Raw genomic sequence first — 23,653 nt, 5'->3', positions numbered from 1 at the left:
GCTCCAAGCTTTACAACACCTGGACACCTGTATTGGCACCTCCACATGAGCACCTTGGGGGTGTATAGAGCTGCCATCGGTCTTGCGGCTGATGTGGGGTGTATACACAATCCTTAAGAGTTCAGGGAGCACGGAGCTGCTAAGAGCAACAGCTTCTTCCGTTTCACACCTGAAACAGCTCTGCATGAAGTTAGCATTGCTCCACCAAGCTGTCTCTGTGACCTTGTCTCAAGGTGAGCCACTGGCGAAAGGAACTGGCTGGTCCACTGAAGAGTGGACTTGTGAAAAGACATAATATATACCACACTTGTGGGTTTGATCTCAGTGCATTCCAAATGGGATTGTTTTAGCATGGGTTCCCTGTAGGAAACAACTGGAGAGCCAGATATAGAAGACACAACATCATTAGCCTTACCCTCTCTATATAAATGACGTTCATTAAGTGCTAGCTTTAGACTGTGATGCTCAACACTGTTCTCTTAGAGAGGCAAGATTCCTAACAAAAGACCTTGCCCACAAAATCCAAATTAAACATGTTTCACATCAGAGCTAGATTTCAAAGGTAACTGTTTGGCATATTAGAATCGAAGATAGAGTAATTTCATTTATGTTCTACCTTTTATTACGGAACTTAAAATGTTATGCTTCATAATGCATTGCATCTTTTTGGAATACCTAGCATCTATGCTTGAGGCTAAAATCATAATTAGCATCCTATGTTGGCAATGCTAATTCTTTCCCCACCCCCTGCCCCCTGCCAACACTATAAAATAAATGCTGTTTTAGGGAATTTGATTGGTTTCCATTTTTAGCAAGTGTTGATTTGGCTGGGGCAGATATATAGACTTGCACTAAAATATTCTCTATCAAGCAAAAGGAAAGCATCTAAACCTACTCTCTCTTGTTACCTTCCCTCCTGCTCTAATCAAAATTACATATGGAGGCCATGGTGTCAATTTAATTCCTGCCAGCTTTATTAAAATATAAATAATCGGAATAGACTGAAAGTATTGTAACCAATTATCAAACAGAATTAAGATTTTATGCCATTATCAAAATCAACAGATAAACGTTAGACGTCTTAGACAATCACTGGTCACAATAAAATATTTTGATTCTTTTAAAATCCTGAGACTTTATCAATGACAACAATCACAATGTATACTTCAACAGTTACATAAATCTCCTTTCCAAGGTGTGCTGAAGCATGTGGCTTATTTAAGATTCATTCAAAACTCTACTGAGGGCCAAGGAAATGGACCATTCAAGATGGGAGTGAATTCCAGTAACAGGAGACTGGCATCACAAACAGATTTCCATGCATGTTTGGAGTTCCAGCCTTTCATAGCACAATGCTTTTCATTATCTATTTTTGTTTGCATGCAGCCTTTAAAAAAAGATGGTAGTAGGGATTCACTGAGGGCTCGCCAAGCACTCCTTCCTGATTACAGTCTCACTGTGATTCTTGAAAAGCTGTCTCAAAGAGCAAGAGGTCCTCTTGTGCAGGTCAGTTAGGTACACTGGGACTGCCACTGAAATGCGGGGGAGGTATACTTTTCATGGGGTACAGATGGATGGGCCCCAAGAGGAAAGATATAGAATATGTGTTTTCATGCAGATTCCCAGGTTTGCCTTTTCTATACAAGGCATTGATTGTGTGCTCATCATTCCCTACTCATGCTTGTTTACAGGTTCTTTAAATGACACTGTGACTGTTCAGTTTTATTTCTGTTTGAAAAAGCACTATAGTGAGGTCTTTAGTAACAGTAGGGCAAATTAGCTATTACTTGTGATGGTGAAAGAAGGTGTGATTTCTGCTCGTGCATTTCTGCTATTCCATGATGCCACAGTGCCATTTAGAGGTTATGAAGCAGGAAAGCAGGAAAGAAATTTGTCCTCGTGTAGTGCTTAGATCTCAGTTTTACAACATAATCAAAAGTTGATGGTAGCAGACTAACTGCTATTTTGTAAAATAAGGAGTTTACTTTTTACATGCGATAAGCTTGTTATAGAAGGGCTACTTTTGATGTGGAGTCTACTGATCAAAGTAAACAGAAGGTAAAACATCTTTCTCTATTTTTTTTTCTTTCTAATTTCTTGTCACTGCATCAAGAATTTTGTCATATGTTGATGGTGCCTTACAAATGGATGCAAAACTGCATAAAGGATTCCTGCTATAAAGTCTGCAATGTATTTATTTGATTGTACATATTTAAAACACTGTTTTGTTTCCCAGGGGAGATGTAGCTTTGTTTTAGCTCAAACAGAAAATGAGCATCCGATTACATTTTTAGAACAGATTTGTTTATTTAAAATGTTCTTAAAAACACCAACAACCATCCAATTGTAAATTAAAAGGTGACTTTGTATTTTATTCATCTGGAAAATGTGTGCTTGTCATATCTGCTTGGTGTTACAAGAATGAAGTTATGGTTTGGACAGTAACAAACAATGACACTAGTCAACCTCATCAGTAGACATGAAATAAAGGAATGGCAATGATTGATGGCAGCTACTCATTTACAGATACTTCTAGAAGATTCTTTATTGGCATAGTCAGGCTAGCATGGTAAGTTTTCCACTGTTGTTAACTCTTTAGCTTTGTACGACTGTAGATGAGAGGGCAAAATGGATTTCAGGCTGCACCAAGGTTTTGGCACACACAGTTGATGGTGTGCTCGGAAGAAATGCTATGTTTCTCATTGGTTTAAGCTGCAATTCTGCAGCCATTTACCTGCGACTAAGCCCCACTAGAACTCAGTGGGACTTACTTCTGGGAATACCTGCATAGGATTGCATCGGTAAGCTGAACAGATACATGAAAATACCTGACACCACAGCAAAGTATCTGAGAACAAGCACACTCCAGATTTTCAAGGGGACTCCCTACCTCTTCAGCAGAATAGAAGGCGATTCTAATCACTGTCTCATTGGTTATCTTGCCATTTGGTATACCAAATCTAATTATAGGAGTGTTGCTATCTCCCTGGCTGTTTTAGAGTATGCCATAATCTGGCCTCCCCTTTGAAGTAATCATGATAATTAATATAGGCCTACTCACTTTTTGCATTTTTTACTCATTTGAGTAAGATTTGCTATACTACTGATCCTTTCTTTGGCATGATTTCACTTTTTAAAATAAAATTCGCCATGCTTTACAGTGTTTTACTCTCTATGGCATAAACCAGAATATTCCTTTACATTTGATTCTATGATTTCTCCTTAATAGTGCATTTCATAGTCAGTCGGTAAATGTGTTATAAATTGAGATCAGAAACAGTTTTAATATTTAGTGGGCTAAGTTTAAGAGTTTATTAGAACAAACTACGTGACCCATTCAGTAAGTCGATTTTAGAGAAGAAAATGGCATGCCATTTCATATTTTAAAATCTTTTAAATTAACTAATGGAACTGAGGGCTCCCCTGATGTTGAAAGGCCAGACAATGATTTACAGAATATTTAAAGTCCATGCAAAAATGTGAAAACTACTTTTTATATTAAAAGTGCATTCCTGTAATGAAGGCATCTGCAAGTTGACAATACAAGAAAACATAGCAGTGTTCTCATGAGAGAGATAGACTGAAGCAACTAAAAGCACACCAATTGTTGAAAACAAAACAACTAAGAGAATAAACAGGAATGCATTCTAGTGCAATATATATACATACATACATACATATATATATATAATGCAGTCAGACCAGAATTCGTTCAGTCTTTCTTTTCTTTTTTCTTTTTCTTTTTTAAAGAAACAAAATCCAGATTTCTACCAAAACTGTTCTATTGCAAATCTGATCCTCTTCAGCTCACCCCCACCAACTTATTAAAAAAAAGGAAAAAGAAAAAGAAAATTGAATAAAGGAGGAAAAAGAATAAAATAAAGTATTTGCTAGAAGTGGTGAAGAAATTCTGCCTGGTATCCAGGGTAGGCTTATGGGAAAAAAAGAAAAGAAAAAAGGAGTATTGTCTCATGGTCAGGAGGTATAAATCCACCTGCTCCATTTCATTATTGCATTCAGAATACTCCAGATACATATTTGCCAGCTCTCGTGACCAGTAATTGATCCAATTCCCTCTTAAGTAAAGGGGCACTCACCATTTGTTTGAGGAACAGCTTTTTGAACGTGAATAAAGAATCAGTGCAGTATATTGTTGCTTTAACATGGGGTGGGGGGTGGGGGGATGTTTTATTAGAAAGCATTCGGCTTGTCTTTCTTTTAAAGCCCAGTATGTTACTAGGGAAAAGTAAACAAAAGGAGATTGAAAAGTATAGAGTCTTACTTTTTTTAATAGTGCCTTGCCACAAAAGAATTAGTTGAGATCGTATGCTAAACATTCATTTTTAACGGATTTTTTTCTTTCTTTCGTGGTGTGGTGGAAGGGTGGAGAAGGTGAGGCTGGGATAAAGGAAGAAAACCTACTGTGTCTAGGCTATTTTCTCTCTTACGTGCTATATCCCATGCATGTGTGCATACACACACACACACACACACACACACGCACGCATTGCACACACACGTATCTATCTACATGTATTAAGAAAATAACAAAATAAGCACCACCCTGGTACCCATTTCTGGCTTGAAGATAATTGAAAGCTGCTGACCCATAAGTACGCATTCTTGTACCCACAGGGAATTGGTTATTATCGTTGTTGTTAATTTCCCCCTTTAACATACTGCACCTTCTCTCATCAGGCTTACTACCCTACCTTTCTATTCTTGGAAGTGTCCAGGGTAAACACCATTCTGCTGGTGCACTACACCATGCTAATAATTAGAAGGGGAAAAAACACAAAAACAAAAGAACGGTAGATTGGCAAAGTGCAGAATGATCTGTGGTCAGGCATTAAAGCAGTCAGACTGGATGTTAACTCCATGAAAACAAAAGTAAGGTAATAGTTACGGTCTCATTGTGATGTTAATTCATATTTACAACCTTGGGATGAAAAAAAAATAGAAAATGTTAATGGTTGGCTTTTACTAAGAGGATCAGTTGATGCCAATATGAAAGCCAGGGAGAGAAGGCAATTATGCAAACATCACATGCATCCTAATTTCAGTATGGAAACTTACATTTCAAACCTAAATTCAGGAAAATAATATGGATTTTTACTACAAAATCTAAACATGAGAAAGATTTAAGAGGAGGGGAAAAAAGCACATTGCATATGTCAGATAATCGACTCTGATTATCTGAGCTGTGCTAGCTACAGGGAAGCACTTACCCTTGAGTCCAGCTAGAAGTTAGCAGGGTAAGAAGGAACAAACCAGAATAACATAAAGACTAGCAACAAGGCTCAGGAAAGCAGACAGGAGTTCTAACCTAGCAGCTAGAGTACTTGGGTTCAAGCAAAGAATGAAACAGAAAATAAGGAAATTAAATGCAAAGAAAACAACTTAAAGAGAATAGGAACAAACAACAACAATTAACAGCTGGAAGTTTCTTAAGAAGCTGAATAAAACCTAGCCATATAAATATATATGTATATATAAAAATTAAAATATATAAAAGGGTGAAACAAAGGATCACACAACTTCTCAAAACAACAGCCAAATTTTTTGAACTTGATGTGACTAACATCATTGAATAGAACAGATATTACAAATAAAACTGAATGAAACATGAAAAGAAAAGCACAAGTGATATGTGAAACAATTACGGAACAATCTTTCATGTTTAAAATAACTTTAAAAATAAAAATAAGAGCTCTCTTTGTGTGTCTGTGTGTATTTGTGTACATGCGTGCAGTTTGGCTAGTGTGCCAATAACAAAAGAGAACAGACAAAAATTGATATCCCCATACAAGTGGCCATTTAATGAAATTTCATATATTGCCAAAGGGTGTTGGGGAATATTTTAAGAGTAAAGAGCAAAGGCTTTGGGGTGGTTTTTTTTTTCTTTTTCTTTTACTGAAAGCATATATAAGATGAAATGTCTAGATTACGAAGGCTGCCATCCTATACACACTTGCCTGGGAGTAAGCTCCATTGAACACATTGGGACTTACTTCTGAATAAATGTGAATAGGATAGTGCTGTTGATTTACTTTTGTAAAGGCAGACAACAGCAACAACAGCATTACTAGTTTTCCCACAAAAAGGGGTTGTATAATGTTACAAAACGGGTGAATAGCAGGATCTATTGTTTTCTGCATTTAAAATGCATGTAAAAATACACTCCACTTTTTTTAAAAAGCTATCTGTTTCATTCAAAGTTGGAACCAGTTATCAAACAGAAAGTCAAGTGTTGCATAAAGTTTATATTTGCTAAGACAAATTAGGTGGGAACCAAATGAATTCAGTATTATTCCCAAGTTTCCCAACTGTAAATGTGTTGTTCTCAAGTTTCTGTTTTACAGACAGCTTCATCCTAAGACCGGAGTGTTTGTTTTATTTTCCTGGTTGGTAACACAAAGCAGTTCTGCCATCTTTAGGCAATTTATGTCAGCTAAGAAAGTATTAACAAAAATTTCAGACTAATAAAGAGTGCCCCTAATGTGTACTTTCTTTCAAGCCTTTCATGTACCAAGAATTAAATGCCTCTGTGAACAAGGAAAAGTAAACAAAAAGGATATGCAAGCTAAATGCACAAGAATAAAAGCATTTCTCACAACAATCCTTACCTTTCAGTGGGCAAGTTAGAAAAATGAAATAAATCCCTTTAAAATGCAATACTTGATTTAGATGCGATCTGAACAATTGGTTCTATTGTCTTATAATACTTGACAGTCATCATCATGTGTGCATAAAAAGGACTCACTTCTGATGCTTATATCGCTACCTGCATAGATGTTATTGCCCACTGATGTATATTAAAAGGTGCTTGGTGTGTTACAACGCAAGAAGAAGAGATGCAAATATGCAGGCATTAATAAAGCATGAACTTGCACAGCCCCAGCTCATGGGTGTTTTGGTGAGCACAAAAAGCAGCAGGGATGCACTGGTTCAGGCGAAAGGCCTGTGCACATATTATGCTTTGGCAAGACTTACCCCTAGGCTTTTGCTTAGTTCATTCCATCCCTGGGTAATTGCATTTTATCTCAAGAATACACGAGCGGTTTTTTCACAATTGCCTCTTGGTAATTTTCAGTTATGAGGTTATGGATTACCTCTAGCAACCTCTAGTGGTAGGTCTGCAGCTACTTAGAGCCACCTATTACAAACATGGTCTTGATCTGAGCTCTTCCACCTTCACGGCATATTGCTATGGTTGTCTTTTATTACTTTAAGAAGCAACAGAAGACCAACTGCACTGGGAATTAAGAATAAGGTTTCCTCCATCTGCTTTTCCCACTTGCTACATCAGAACCAGTGACCTTTATGGGCAGCTTTCTAAAATGGAGCTTGGAGGGCCTGTTTGCTGGTACCGTGAAGGAGAATTGTGCAGAAGCGAAGAGGACCGCTTCTGCCCACCAAGGTTATTCCAGCTTCCCTTCTCTTGCTTACAAAGGAAGGAATTAATGATAAAGCTTGCAAGTGAGGGCAAAGCAAACCATGGAAGCCATGCCTTACAACCCTGCCAATTATTGTCCCCACCAGATGACATCAAGAGTTCACTTTCATGAAATGGTACACTAGGGTGGAACGTCAGTGCTCATTGTAATACAATTTGGGGCTTCTGATAGTGGGGGAATATTTTCCTGTTTAGGTAAGCAGAACACATGTTCATCCACAGAGAGAGATGATACATAATGTGTGCACAAACCCCCCTGACATGCTTCTATCTTTCTCTCTTCGCATTGAAAAGTTGCTCGACATGGAATTAACAATAAAGGACTGCAAGAAGGGGACAAACTGGGGAGGGAAGAAGCCACATTCTGTGATATGCTTGGTCCATTCCAAAGCAATGGAGCAATCTGGTGCAGTCGCTAGTCTGGATTTCCCACAGTCTCATTTTGTAACAACACTGGGAATATTTCCCTCATGATATGCAGCAACTTCTGAGGCTGGAGGCATCATTGTTTACTGAGAAAGCCACAGAGGAAGGGGCTAACCGGAAGTAAAAAGAAGAGAGGAGGGACATTTAGAAATAATTGTGAAGGATCCAGATTCTGACAATGGAGACCTCAAGTGGGTGAGCATATCCCACATCTTGGTTCCGCCATACTGGGATGACCGTTTTTAAAGGAACAGAGAGGAGACTGCAAGTTCAAAATACTGAAAGGGACCTTTTGGGCTGCCTGGCCAGGTAAAGTTAAAGCACATGGAATGCAAGAAATAGGAAGAACACAGCTTTAAGTATGAATACTGGGAAGCAAATATTCCTATTATCTATTTTGGGACCAGCCAGTCATTCGCAGAGCTAGGAGAGGCCACCAAACTGCTCCGTGGCGCCTTTGTGCAAGCAATTTGGAAACGTATGCTGTCGTTACTTACCTTATACGTGTCATAAGCGTGTCGTATAAATGGGATAAGGGAAAACAGGCTGTTCTTAATAGGGCCTTTCTGTTCTGCGTGTGTGTTTGTGTGTGCGCATGTGCGTGTGTGCGCACATGCCTAAAGGGGGTCGAATTAATGCACATGCCATTATAAGGCCCATTGTTGCAGCATTTCACTCAATCAGTCAAACTGCCAGGAAAGAGCAATGGAAATTGTCCTTGTGTCATGTAAACGGGCAACAAAAATGAAAACATGAAATGAATCATCTTCATCCAACTTGCATCATGCCATGTTTTCATTCATATTGAAATGAAAACCAAGCTTTGCTGGGCCATAATAAAGACAGAGTAAGAGTCCAAGCTATGCAAGCATGTGAAAAAAGATAAGCATTATCTAATAATTATCAAACATTGTAATTTTTCATAGATACGCTCTGGGGCGAATGAGGAAGTAAGCATTACCAATAGCAACATGTCTAAGAATCTGCATATGCCATATCAGGTTCCTGAAGGAAAAATTGATACTATAAAGACAAGATTTCAGATTTTCCATAGCCTTTGAACATGAAGGCGCACAAAATATTGAAGGAGATGAACACAACCACAGGGACCTGGCAGAAACTATCACTGAAACGAACCTAATTTAACATTTTAATCCAGGTATCTTTGCACCAAAGCTCATATTACCTTAATGACATAGCTAGCAGTTATGTCTTTTACTGTTTCACTCCACAGCAACAGGAGGACCCTAATCTGGTTCAGGATCGTGGCAGTGGAAGTAAGTCCACTGGCTTAGCCCTTCCCAGCATTGCGGTCATAATCCAGGTTGGTCCCGCTGCCCCTGCAATTTATATTGGCAAATAACAACCCATTAAAGCAAATGGATCAATATTTGGCAATATATTTTCCAGGTACATGGAAAAGCAACTATTTAAACCCAGGACCTCTCTTTTTCAGGATCAATGTAAAATATTTTATTTCAACTAACTTTGGTGGCCAGGAATATGGAGGAATGGGGTTGAATCACAGAACCTACATTTAAATAGGGCAAGGTATAAGTCTAATAACTAACTAACTAACTAACTAACTAACTAACTAACTAACTAACTAACTAATGATGGAACCCTATCCCACCCCCAACAATATCTGGAAGAGGCATAGGACAATTTGGAGACCCTACGACCTCAGAGCTGAGACTCCAATACAGAACCACTGTCCCACGCTCCTCTCAGCCAGCACAGAACCACACTGACTGCTGCTTCAAGGTCAGAAATGGGGCTTGGAGAGGAGGACAAGGATGTGTTGAGGCACATAGGGGAGATGAGGGGAGGGGAGGTGGCTGGGACAGCAGCTTTCAGTGTATCCAGACAGTACTCCAGCTCCTTCCAGCTCCCTCTGCACCTCTTCATCTAGACAGCCAGAGATGGCAGTTTGGATGAAGTTCACAGAGTGGGGTGCAGCATGGCAGAAACTGCCATTGCTGTGCCTCACCCTCAATACATGGAAGCTTCTAGCTCTGATGACTTACATCTATCAAATGTGGAATGCACAGATTTGCATCCTAACTAACTCCGAAACTGACTGACTAAAGTCCAAGCTAACTAAATTGCACATACTAAATTAACTCATTAAAAACTTATTTCTAGGACAGTTTAAATCTATTTGGGGGCATATTTCTATTGATTAAATAAATAAGTCATTATATTTGTATGCCACTGTATAACAAAACATAATTTGGGAAAGTTGACTTAGGGCATATGGAACAGTTAACATTTGTAGAATTCCTTACAGAAAACTAAGCTTCAGATCCTTGAGTTCTGCAGTTAATTTTAAAGGCACAAAATGTGTACTAATAAGCAACTGGACATATCCTACACATTTGCTATTCTGCTGGTAGATGGGGCCGAACGCCAAAGAAAAGGAGCCAAAATGCAAGCATATTTTAGCTTAAAGCTCTAACTGCCACTAGCCAAGCTTTAGGAGAGATGTGTCAACTTTTCAAATAATGAAAAAATGCACAAATGCTGAGAAACCACCAAAGCATCAGCAGTTGTGGAAAAGAGGATGACTGACAGAAAGGCAGAGGAAGTGGGAGTGGCCACCTGGAGCCCACCTGAGATTCTGTGCCCCGTTTTAGAACAAGAGCAGCTGCTGAATACAAAATGTCCTTCCTGGAATAGGCCACTAGTGTGACCCTCTGCTGTCCTAGAGCAAAATGACAATCTTTAAAAGTTTTGTGATTAGCTATTCACTATACACACACAACACCACAGCCAGTTTTCTAGGTGACAGAACTGGGCTGTCCTAATCACTTGACCCAGGAAAAAAGGAAGGACAGTTTAGCTTTGCATGCGATTTTATGGGAAACCCTGTAAGCTCCCAAAACCTATCCTTTAAGATAATTTCCATCAAGTATTGCATTTTAGCCTTTACTCTGGACGTTTCCCCAATATGACTGTTTTCTTGGTCCATTACATGTATTATTTGGAATCCTTAGATGTAAAGATAAACCATGAAAAATTATATGGAAGGAGCATGATTCTTCCCCTCCAACCCTGCCCCATCTATGCACAAACAAACTGTTGAGCAAAAATGGTTGCTGCAATGAGAATATGTTTTACTTACAAAATTGAGAGATTGGGGCATCAAGTTGGGGCACATTTCCTCCTTTAGCATTAAGTTTCTGAACTTGAGTGGGTGGCACAGGTTTGTGGGACTGGCCAGTGGCTCGGTACATGGCTTGGACCCAGAGGATGCGGTCCTGTTCATCATCGCTTGCAAAAATCACTGTGTCTCCTTCTTTCACTGCATTGAAAAATGCTCTGCCACCCTCCAAACCTGGAGAAAATCAGAAAGAACTCATTACAAGGGCCGCACATGGAGATTTGCTTTGTTATGCAGCATTGTGGCTTGGTCCCAAAAATAAAGGGTTGCATCCAGTGCTAGTTCTACATAGAGCAGACTGGGACTACGGTTATCCAGACCAGAGGAAGTTCCTTGTTTCCAAGAGGGTTTTCCCGTTCCCTTCTTCCCACTTGATCTCTCCCACCATGCCTGAGGGTCATGGGGCTCTCCAGAGTGAGACGCAATGCGCTGCAGGAGATTGCATCTGGGAGAAGGTAATTTGGGGCCCCTTTCCCTTGTGTGACCATTCACGCAAATGGCTCTTTGGGCTGAATCCAGTGAACACAAAGGGTAAAATTCTGGGCCAAATGGCCCATCTCACAAAATCTTGTGAAGCTGGGATACCCCAAAGTTGGCAGTTTGAGTATTAAGCTCTTATCTGTCTTTACTCAGAAATAACATGTGTGCTACCGATTCAAGAATAACTTCAGACCTGTCACGGTAATAGCATATTATTTATTCATTGCAACTTCTTTTCATAGGATGGACAAATGCTACGTCTGTGTAATGCTGACCATCCTAGTCTTCACTTTTTTGCCTTGCGCTAATGAAGTCAACCCCTTGTTTCTGGGCCTGGAGACCACATTTTCTGGTTCTTTGCTGATGAGACAGTTCTAGTATGTCTATTTTGGTTGAGCATGGTCACATGGTACTGGGATATAGTTCTGTCTGTCAACCAGACAATTTCTAGAATGAATCTAGAGGCAGGAGAATGACCTCCTGGGGTTGAGGAAAGAAGTGTTGAGAGAGATGTTTGTGGCCATTCTTCCATTGCGTATATATCAGACATGGTTAAAATGTACCATTGCATTTATCTGTGAGTCTCTGGGGGAAGGAAACATTCCCTCCCAAATCCTGCATCAGTTGATGAAATTGTTACTTAATGGGGAGGTGCCAGGCTCTGGAACTCTCTGCCAAGGGAGGCTGGTTGTGCTCTTTGTTGTCCTCCTGTTGGCAGGCCAATATGTCTTCCTTCAGGCAGGCCTTTGGCACAGAAACTGATTTCTTGTTGAAGGAGGTTTTAGCAGGTTGATACATGCTTGCCTTGATTGTTGTGCTATGTCTTGGGATTATATTTTTATTTTATAGAATGGCAGATTTATAGTTTATGATATAAATCTAATAAATCACGCTAAACAGCAGAGCTCATGATCTGCCTGAAGAAAGCACCCAGTTGGCATTGAAACAAAGCAACTCAGAAGCGGCCTCCTGGGCCATCTATTCTGACCTTTGGCTCCAGCTGGTTCCACTTATGACATGCCTACCAGATAAAGCATGACTGGTAGTCCACACCAGGAAAACCTGAACCTGGGATACTTCTACACATCCAATCAGGTTGCTTCAAAAAGGTCAAATTGGCCACCAGCTGGTTATTTAAACTAGTGGGGGGCAGTTATGTTTTCTTCAAAAGGGATCTGACAGTGCCCTTTTCTCCAAGATGCATGGAGGTTAACATATTTATGTTCTGCCTTTCCTTGCAAGTTCAGGTGGCTAAGAAAAGAATAATCCATTTATCAATGAACAGTTTTTGCACAATGCCAACCAAGCCAGCCACAAAGAAAGTGGGTTTGGGCATGTCTGACATGTGTCTTGTCTAGTAACTGGTGTCGGATCAGCAGCTCCTGGGGCTTATCGTCCATGTACTTGCTGTGCTTATTGCAGACACTGCTGTGAAATTGCTGAGTTCTTTCTGACAATTAACAGTATTTCTTAGATTCTTCAACACATACAAGCAATGTCAGTAATGTGATGTGTGTTTGTGTAATGTAAACAATTTTATGTTGGAAATACATAAAGGATCTTCTGTACTATAAGTGAGGTTCTTGGCTGTTGAAATGGTTGTTGAAAATGTTAAGACCCTTCCTAGATAAGCAATAGAGTACATTATAAAACTAAAAACTTTGGCCCCATAAGGCCTTAATAAGGAATTAGATTGTTTATTGTAATTGAGTTTTACCCTTTAGTGACACTAATCTGGTTTTTCCTGTGCAGTTAAACATCTATACAGAAAAAAGAAGCTGTTATTAGATAACCCAGAACCCTGACTTCTTATCTCTGTGAAGTTGTTAGCACCTGTGTAAGTGACTGCCTACATCCAAATACAGGATCGTTAATCAGATGGATCTAGTAATGACTTTATCTACCAGTTATTTAGCTAAAGAAATACTGAGCTCTCAGAAGGCCATTTTAAAGCAAGGAAGTACGAAGACATATGCAATTTCTGAATGTATTAACTGTTCTTTACTGTTCATTTCAATAAAATGTGCACTTGTACCTCTTTTATAGCCTGAAGAAGGCACCTAAAGCAGCAGGCCCCCTACTGAAAATAAAGGTGTATTGTCCAGCATCTTGAAACAGGTTCTTTCTTTGTAGATTCAATCTACACAATAAGCAACCTGCATTCAAATCTCTGGGGCAATTCAGAAGCTCTCATATGGTCCATAACTGTTCAGCAAACCTACGGACAATCACAGAATAAAAGACACTAGACAACTATCTTGCCTACCTGGCTGTGGGTCCGTGTAATCTACTGTGTATCCATCCAGTTGTAGCAGCTCTTGAGGCTCAGCTTTTTTCTCTCGGTAACTGCACATCGCAAACGTATACTGGCTAACCTGCAGAAAATCATAGGCTCAGGTAACGGTGGAAGAATCTGAAAGTGGAAGCTCTTGAAAATATTTATGCATTCACATTTTATCTCCACTGAAATACTAATACATAAGAGCTCTCTCCAGTCATGATGTACCCAGTCCTGACATGCTATAGCAAATTTGGCAATAGAATACCCAAGTTTCTGCTCATCCCTGATCCCATAATGGAAGAGGTTAGCACTTCCTGGCTGAGAGATATGACATCTAGTTTCAGGTATATCACTCTCTATTTCTAGTCCAGTGGTGCAGAACTCCAGAAGTTGTGGCCAGAGCTTGATATGGGGTGCTTTTGAGAGCAGTTTGGAAACCATTTCTGATGAGAACTGAAGCATTTGGAGGGCCGCAAGTTTCTCACCCCTGTCTTAGCCTAACTGCATTGGGCTGTTCACACAGTACATTTAGATCATACCAAGCCGAGGTACAGCTGGTGATGGATAGTATTGGAAAGGAATCTGCTTTCCCTCCCCTTGGTTTAAATTGGTACGAACCACTCAGACAGGTTTAGTTACTGGACAGTACAGAAATTCAAATAAACAAAAAATGGCTGTTTTTATCTTGTTTTATTACCACTAGATTTATCCGCTAACATTACTGAAGAAATAATTGTTGAGGTGGACATTTCACTCTCTGAACTGATTCCAGGGCTTTCTTAGAAGACAAGCAAAATCTATTGTTCGAAAAGAAGACTCTACATGCTCTGAAAAGTCTTATCATTCATTCAGACACTGCCAGAGTGACACTCTGTCAGAAACAATGTGAGCTAAATAAGTGGTTACCAGTCAGATTAAAGCAATCTTGAAACCCCACAGACCTGTGCAGTTGTTGTCATTGGTCCTGCAAATGGCAGCTCTCACTCCTCTGAGTTACAGTCTCTGACATGATGCATTCAATGTCAAATCCTTGATGGCAGTCGTTTTATTGACTGCAGGGGCTTTGACATCGCCTTTAGGTGCCCATCAGGCTGCATCAAAGCCCAGCTTGTACTGAACATGTTTTAAAGCAGGATTGTCTAGAAGAAGGCAGTTAGAAAGCAGAGGATTCTCCTGTGCTCTAGGCTAGGAACAGGGAAATTTACTGTCAAATGATTTCAAAATGACTTTGTTAAGATTGTGTCACATCTTGGATTCCTTACATAATTATATTGGTTTGGACATTTCTTTGACCTCTGGAGGAAACTTTGACTTCTGATGGGCCCTCAAAACTCCTGTATCAATGGATTGTGTTTGTCATTTGGGAGGAATTGGAGATGGGGTGGAGATTATCCCCTCGTACACATCCAGCAAATGGCCAGGATGTAAGGGTCTGCCGGCTATGGTCCAAACTGAGCTCTATGATACTTACTTTTAAACCACACCAAAACTGTAAAAATGAATGCGATTTACATCCAGACACACTTGCAGCTATATCGTAAAAATGTGATTTATGCATAGGAGATTTTTCAAGCAAGTCATGGTAATTCAATGTGATGCTGCCCTCCTCTGGTCTGAAACCAGTATGCTCATAATCCCCAGCCCTGGAACTTGCTACCGTTGACATTTTCTCCATTCTGTCATGCTTCATATTTCAAATATTGCCACAAGATTATTACTATTTGCTTCAAAAAACCCACATGAGGGAAGGGAGCCATTGCCCAAGGTTTACCTCAGAGGAGTTATCACCAGTCACAACTTATCTGAGTGTCTTCATTCACACTTCATATCACACAGGGTGCTATCATAGCCCTTTTGTGTGTGCCCTGTGTTCTTGTTAGCTTTTTTGGAGGCCTTTGCAGGTGTTTCCCCAAAAGATTATCAGCTAAAGGGGTGAGCATAAAGGAAAAGCAAACTTTCCTCACAAGCACTAGTCAGAACAGCCACTTTCTCTCATAGCACACAAAGGTCCATTTGCAACTTCCTCTTTAAAATCAACTGTGGTGCAGTGCTTGCAGTCAGCTTCATGAAATTGCAGGACTGCTAATCCTCTGGGAGGGCTGCCTGAGACCACATCAATGCTGATGCCGGGGCCTTCTAGCCGATCAGAGAATTTGTGCCTCTGTGGTTCTGAGCCCTGCTGGCGTCCACCTCCTCTTTAACGCTGGATCCCAACCTCACTGTCTCTTAAGTATACCCTCCTTCTCTTTGGAAGCACGTGAAAAGACTTGGACATACAGGATCATGGCACTGATGCACATGCATATATTTTGGAGTATGGGATGGAATTTTCATTCCTCTGGAATGGGGATGGGGGCTTTGGAATATGCTGAGGCTTTCATCCTGCCAGGCCCCCAAACAACCAAACTGTTCAAGGCTCACAAGGCACTGCTCCTGTTTCATTATTAGCACTTATTGGGAGTTGGTAAGGTCAGAGGCCTTTACCCAGTGTTTGAACTTGTCCTATGTATCCTGTGCTCATGCACAAGATCCCTACGGTGGGATCCCATCCTATCTCACTTATTCCACTATCTTTGTTCCTCAGGGAAAAAAGCGGAGCAGGCGAAACCTCTCCAAATCCCAGGGTTGTAGAAAGGGGACTTCTAAGACAAAGAGAATTCTATTTGGTTTCTGGCTGTTCGACTTCCTAGCTGTAGCAAGTGCCCCATCCCAGTTTTCCCTTGCACACTTTCAGCATGCCCTTGTCAACACCAACATTTATTTATTCATTATTAGAGTTTAACAGGACCCAGAAAGGCATCACCAGTCGTCAGTCCCCCATCATTGGCTTTCTTGGCCTTTAACAGAGTGAGCACTACAGGCTGAAATGTTGAGTGATCTATCACCAGTGAGGAACTGCAGACATGATTCTAGTGTTGCATTTATTGCATGAACCCCTGAACTGCAGCACGGCCTCCTCAGGGATGTCTGTTCGGATCCTCTCACATTCTCACCCTTCTGCATCCAGTGCTCTCTTGTTCTCCCCCAACTCTCTCCCCCCTTCCTTTATTATCAGTGGCAAGCCATTTCCTGTGGTGTTTTGATTAGGCAAGCATTTCCATCACCTCTTTCTCCCTCTGAGCCTCATCAGACCCCATGCAAGTTTGCCTCATTTTTACTACCTTCCTCTTCTGATATTAGGCAGTAGCCTCCCTTCCCTTTTTCCATCTAAAATCATCCACATTCCACTCCACTAAAGTTATGTCCCTGTTCCCCACATCCCACCCTAGAATTAACCAATTAGCTACTTCCCTTATCTAATTTGCATGCATCTAGTCATCTCTGAAACAAACATGTGTGGGTTCAGTCCTTTTTTTGTTGCTAATTCCCATTTTCTAGGAGAGACTCACCCTCAAAGTCTAGGACAACATTTTCCCACCTGGTACTCTCCAGATGTATTGGAACTACACTCCTGTAATTCCTAGATGGCATGGCCACTGGCCCTGGACTCAGCAGTCATAGCCTCTTGCAATCGATGCCTACCTTTTAGACTACGGATTCAGCCCCTGCTATATGTGACCCACAGAGACCCCATGTTCTGCTTCTCCACAGAACTATACCTTTCTTCCACACTCATATTCCATTCCTTGCCTCAAATTCTAGCATTAGTTTTGCAATTTAGCATGGCACAATAACCCAGTGACCCAGGGTTAGAATCATAGAAGAGTACAGCTAGAAGAAACACCATTGGGTCCAACCCATTGCACAGTGCAGGGCTTCAAATTAAGCACCCCCCACGGATGGTTGTCCAGCTGCTTCCTGGGTGCCTCCAATGTGGCAGAGCCCCTGACCCCCCTAGGTGGCTGGTTCCATCGATCCATTCCATTGATCTATCTGCTCTATTAGTCAGAAAAGTTTTTCTGATTTCCAGCCAGAATCTGGCTTCCTGTGACTTGAGCCTATTGTTCTGTGATAACACTCTGAGAAGACTGAGAGAAAATCTTGGCTATTCCTTGTGTGGCAGACTTTCAAGTACTATTATATCTCCCCTCAGTCTTCTGTAGACTAAACAAACCAAATCCTTCCAGTCTCTCCTAATAGGGCTTTGTCACCCTCTTCTGAATCTTTCCAGTTTGTCTGCATCTTTCTTAAGCTGTGGTGCCCAGAACTGGACAAGTGCTCAAGATGAAGCCTAACCAATGTTGTGCAAGGGGAAACTGGCACTTCAGGTGATTTGGACTGATACTTCATTTAAAGTAGATCAAAGAGCATTTGCCTTTTTTGCAGCCACATTGCATTGCTGGCTCATACTTAGCTTGTGAGGTTATTTTCCTATTATATCATTTTCAGGAATCCAAGCTACCATGTACATAAGCCATATATTCCACACATTCTTAAAAAGAATCGGTGGTCCACATGATACTGGAACAGTCTTTTGTCCCTGTTCACCCAAACTAATTTTAGTATTTACTCTTTTTCTCATACTGGGCTGCATGCCTATTCAAATTTATTTCTAAAGCCAAAAAGTGGGGCAAAAGTGCATAGCATTTATTTTTAATGCATGACAGAGTTCATGACCAAGCTAGTGCTCCACCTATAGGTCACCCCTTGACCCTGCACTCCACATTTCACTTCCTTCTCCCCACTTCATGGCCTTGGTGTGGCAGCCATATTCTCCTCTCACCTGTCCTTCTTCCGTACACTATGGGTGCCTAGAAATGTGCTGATAAATCTTTGTCACCCTGAAACATTGCCGTTGAAGCGTCCAAGTCTGAAAGGCCGTGCATGGAGATTTGCTTTGTGCATCGTGGCTTGATGGTCCTAAGAATAAAGGGTTGCATCCAGTGCTAGTTCTACATAGAGCAGACTGGGACTACAGCTATCCAGACCCTGGATACAGCTCAAACGAGGAAGTTCCGTGTTTCCAAGAGGGTTTTCCCGTTCCCTTCTTCCCACTGTGATCTCTCCCACCATGTCCAAGGGTCATGGGGCTCTCCAGAGTGAGACGCAATGCACTGCAGGAGATTGCATCTGGGAGAAGGTAATTTGGGGCCCCTTTCCCTTGTATGACCATTCATGCAAATGGCTCTTTGGACTGAATCCAGTGAACACAAAGGGTAAAATTCTGAGAGCCAGTGTGGTGTAGTGGTTAAGAGCATGGGACTGGGACTCAGGTGATCCGGGTTCGAGTCCCCGCTCGGCCATGGAGCCAACTGGGTGACTTTGGGCCAGTCACAGACTCTCAGCCCAACCAACCTCACAGGGTTGTTGTGGGGATAAGATGGAGGAGGAGAATGATGGAAGCTGCCTTGAGCCCTTTGTAGGAAAAAGGCAGGATATAAATCAAAGGAAAAAAAACAGTTCTGGGCCAAATGGTCCATCTCACAAAATCTTGTGAAGCTAGGATACCCCAAAGTTGACAGTTTCAGCATTAAGCCCTTGTCAGTCTTTACTCAGAAATAACATGTGTGCTACCGATTCAAGAATAATTTCAGACCTGTCAGGGTAATAGCATGTTATTTATTGAGTCTGAAGACGAGAGTTCATCAGTTAATAGTTATAACACACATGCTCTTCATCTCAGTAAGAAGTTTTTGTCTTCTCTTATGCTGTATGTTGCTGCCACCTGCTGGGCAGCCAGGGAAATCATAACACAACGTATAGTCATCGGCTTCCACCATATGTGCGCAAAGGGAGAGATGCCAGCAGATAACGCATTTCTGAGAGGACTGATTTCTTTATTATCTAGAATTAACAACTCATCTAAAATTTTTGTCCTGCAATTGGTTTTTTTTAAATAAGAGAATATGTTCTCTAATTGAGCAAGCCTGTTTTTAATTTGACATCTATTTGGCCTTTTTGTCTGTTGTCCTGAACCTTCATTTAATTGGGTTAACTCAAGAATTTTAGATGTATAAGAGAGGAAGTAAAATGATCTCTTTTCCTAGTCCATTCCTAGTTCTCTGTGCATCACCCAACTTGTTCTAGTCCCAAAGCCTCCGACAGTTTAGCTGCTCTTTTAGGCCAATCTGCTTTTGTGCTATCCTTAAGATGCACTGGAGGGCAACTCCCTTCATTCTCAGCCATCCTGACTGGGGATAATGACAACTGAAGTCCAATAAACATAGAGGGCACCAGGCTGGGGAAAACTACAGGCAAACTTGTCAAGTGAGTCAAGCTCTTGGATTTGGCATTAGGTGACAGGGGAAGGTTAAATTTAGGAATCACCACCAAAAAGTTTCTTTGGCAGTGGTCACTGGCCAAATAAGTGGTGGGAGCTCCAAAAGGTTTGTCACAGAGTCATAGAATAGTTGTGTCAGAAGGGGCCAAGAAGGCCATCTAGCCCAACCCTCTGTTGGTGTAGGACACCAGTTCACCATCCAACCAATAATGGTCTAGTCGCTTCTTGAATGTCTCTAGTGTGGAAGAGCACATGACCTGTCTTGGCAACTGGTCCCACTGTCGCACTGCGCTCACAGTCGGGAAATTCTTCCTTGTGTCTAGTCTGGACCTGGTGTATTGTAGTTTAGGTTTACTGCTCCATGTCCTACAATCTGGGATGAGTGAGAAGAGGTCTTTTCCTTCTTTGTGACAGCCTCTGGGGTACCTGCAGAGTGCTATCATGCCACCTTGTACTCCTCTTTTGTGAGACCTGGTCACCGGAATCATGCAAAGTGTTGTACAAACTGTGGATGCACTGAGGTGAAGATACTTACAGTCCACAGTTGTGAGATTCTTGGAAGATACCCATCTACAGCAGAAGCAAGCAGATGATTTGCTGGGGAGAACCACTGGCTGTGCTGCAAATTGAGGGCACGGTGGGAAGCACAGGTAGCAGCAGTGCTCAGGAGCAGGCTGGCTCAGCTCAAGATGTCCATAGCTGATGGCCATGCCAGGATGGTGACCCAGCAAGCAGGTGCTTCCTGACATAATGGCAACAGAGATGTGTTCTGCTTTGCTGCCACTTCCCAGTACTGGCTTGTAAGAACCCATTCTCCCTCCCTCCCTCCCTCCCTCCCTCCCTCTGTATTGCCCTTCAGTGGTAGCTGTGATTCTCACCAGAGAATTCCCTCAATGACCTCCAATTTGTATGATGCCACTTGGCATAAATTCCGGAATAATAATTTCTGTACCAGCAAAAAATCCATGTATTTTCAGCAAGAATAGCTTAAATATATGTATGGCTTATTTACTTGATAGCTTGGATAGAGCACCAAGAGGAATCATTCCTGTTTAACAAAAGTGCCATGTAGTATGTCTTATCACTTCCCTGCCTCCCTTTCTTCATGCTATATCTATCTCAAATACTTCAGGAAATCACTCCTGTTATACATTCTCACTACATTTATTTGAAGGAGAAAATGACAAGATACTTATAGGATAATAAGTGATTGGGTTATGGCCTTGGAAGATCAAAAGCTATGTCTTCCATTTACCACGGTAAAACTGCTTAATTTATGATGTTCTCCAGCCAGTTACAAGCATTAGATTGACTTTGCCATGCATTTCCCTGATTTATGATGCTGTGGACACATTTTCATTCCTAACCTTGGGGTCATATTCTGCCATCACTTTCACACGGCATATTTCAGAATTTACAATCAGATGAATAACAAGTCTGTGCCATGAAATTTGCATCTAATTAGCATTCTATTCATTTCAGAGGGTAAATTTGCTTACCAGAGTGGTAAGTGATGTACAGAAGTGCACACAGCAAAATCAAAAGAGAACATTCTACCTTCTGGACTTGCTGCCACAGACACAAATATGCGTACATATTTCTTAAAATGTGTACCTCTGTCTGTGACTTTCCAAACAGGCATTCTTGCAGCCTTTTATGCATATTAAGTTACATTTTTGAGAAAAAGCAGAATGGGATCTGTGGAGAAGGAAGGCCCACAGTTGAGTGCTGAAGCAAAGGCTTCAGCTTAAATCCTCCAAATCTCCAATCAGAGAATCTCTCAGCTAGCAGGGCCAGGAACAGAACTGCATGACTCCCCGGAGAGCTTCTGCTACACAGAATAAACAACCATCAGCTACTAACTCTTAGCAAAGGGCAAATACATGGGTAAAGCAGTATATGTTAAAGCAATAATTGTAGTGAAAGGTGAAAACACATCCCTGTTGTAAGCTGTCCTGAGATGTTTGACATAAAGGACAGCATATGAAAGTTTTTAAATAAATAAATAAATAATAAATCCCTGTCATATTAAAGCTCAGCCCGTTAACTGAAGTCATTGGAAGCATAACAGACTTGTATCCATCATCCAACCCCTGTGTCTGTTGTGGCTTTCCCTGTTGAAATGCAGCCTGCTTCAGCAGGAGTTCTTTCCTGTTTAAAGAACGCTGCCTGTGATGGGGGCGAGTGTCATTTCAGAGGGATTAGGGAGGGGAATCGTGCAGCCTGGAGAAAGTAAGAAGAGCTGCTATCAGCATCACTGCAGTGAATTCCCCTCGTCACCCGGAACTGGTGGAACCATTTTGTGGTTCTGGAACCACATACCCCTGACAGGCAAAATCAGCATTTGCAAGCAACCATGCCAAACTTGATTCCAAACTTCGCGGGAAATGACCAAATATCTCTCTATAATATACAAAGGTTTTCATTGCAATCTCTGTTAACTCTTCCCTACTTCTTTCTTTCATGGGATGGAAGGAAGGCCACCAAAGATCCCTAGAGAAATAAAAATAATCTTTTGGGGTTGGTCTTAGCTTTGTTTGCACTGAGGTCAGGGTCCAAACAATACGTATAAGTGGTAAGACAGTGCAGAAAAAGGTACTACCCCCACCTCAAAAAATACTCAAATGATGCTTCTAATTAATCTCTCTATACTGAATTGAACTAATGGGGAATTTCACTCCTAACTAGTTATGAAACCTGGGGGATAAATGTCTAAAATGTAAAAGTTACTGGTCCAAGTAGGAAGATTGATGGCCACGTAGAACTTTTAGCATCCACACAAAGTATTTCACACTCACTGTGTACAAACCTCCATTGGGTAGATAGGCATCATTTCTCCCTTGCCCTGACAAAGTGAAGTTTAAGGTAATTATTCAGTGAAGGTCATCCATAACCGAAATAGAATATGGAAGACAAGCTTGAATTTTTAGTATTTGAAGGGGTCACATAAGGACTAGCAGTGCTTTGTATTTAGTGGGAAATTGACAGCAAAGGTGGGAGAAGAGATGCAACAGATCTTTACTTATGCCAGAGATCTTTGGCTGTTGAGCAGTAAAGAAATCAATCAATCAATCAATCAATCAAACAAACAAAAATCTAATTTCTTGGCTCATATAAACAATACTGTAGCTTGATTTCAAACAAACATTCAAATCCTGTACGTGCACCATCTTTATGTAACGTGATCCGTTCTCTAAAATCATCTTCCACAAGCATGTAAACTGCCATGAGCTGAATGCAAACTACACGTCAAAAGCCTGGAATATTCTACCCCTTGGAATAGGTGGTAGCATGGACCACAACACACCAGCTCCTACCATGACTTAGGGTGACCCCTGGTGGCAGATTCAGGTGGGGGGAGGTCATACTACCTAGGGAACCTTATGGGGCTAATGGGGTGGGATAAAAACCAAATAAATAAATAAATGTTCGTGTTATAGAGAGGAGGCCAGCCTTTCCAGGTTGCCATCATCCCAATTAGCTCGTCCAGATTCGAAATGGGAGGTGGATGAACAGGAATTCACAGAGGTCTCTCAACCATTGAGTTCACCATGCAAGATTGCTCAGCCAGAGTGTGGGAACCAAACTGCTTCCAGGGAGGTGTAGAGACTGAGGTGGTGGTGGTGTGTGTGTGTGTGTGTGTGTGGGGGGGTTCTTTGACCTATCAAGAGGCATCTGGTCAAGAAA

General features: G+C 41.3%; 1 protein-coding gene across 7 annotated transcripts in view; it reads right to left on the bottom strand.

Moving 5' to 3' along the window:
* Positions 1–23,653, bottom strand: part of CADPS (calcium dependent secretion activator) — a 386,101-nt gene that overhangs the window by 163,983 nt on the left and 198,465 nt on the right. For all 7 annotated transcript variants that reach the window (XM_044451841.1, XM_044451839.1, XM_044451840.1 and 4 more), the window contains exons 10-11: positions 13,792–13,900; positions 11,007–11,219 (exon numbers count right to left, since the gene is read on the bottom strand). In XM_044451841.1, the coding sequence (XP_044307776.1) occupies positions 11,007–11,219; positions 13,792–13,900 (322 nt within the window). The remainder of the gene's footprint in view (positions 1–11,006; positions 11,220–13,791; positions 13,901–23,653) is intronic.

Source organism: Varanus komodoensis, unplaced genomic scaffold (genome assembly GCF_004798865.1).
Source record: "Varanus komodoensis strain SLA01 unplaced genomic scaffold, ASM479886v1 scaffold6_4, whole genome shotgun sequence".
Lineage (NCBI taxonomy): Eukaryota > Metazoa > Chordata > Lepidosauria > Squamata > Varanidae > Varanus > Varanus komodoensis.
This window is presented reverse-complemented; position numbering and strand designations above follow the sequence as displayed.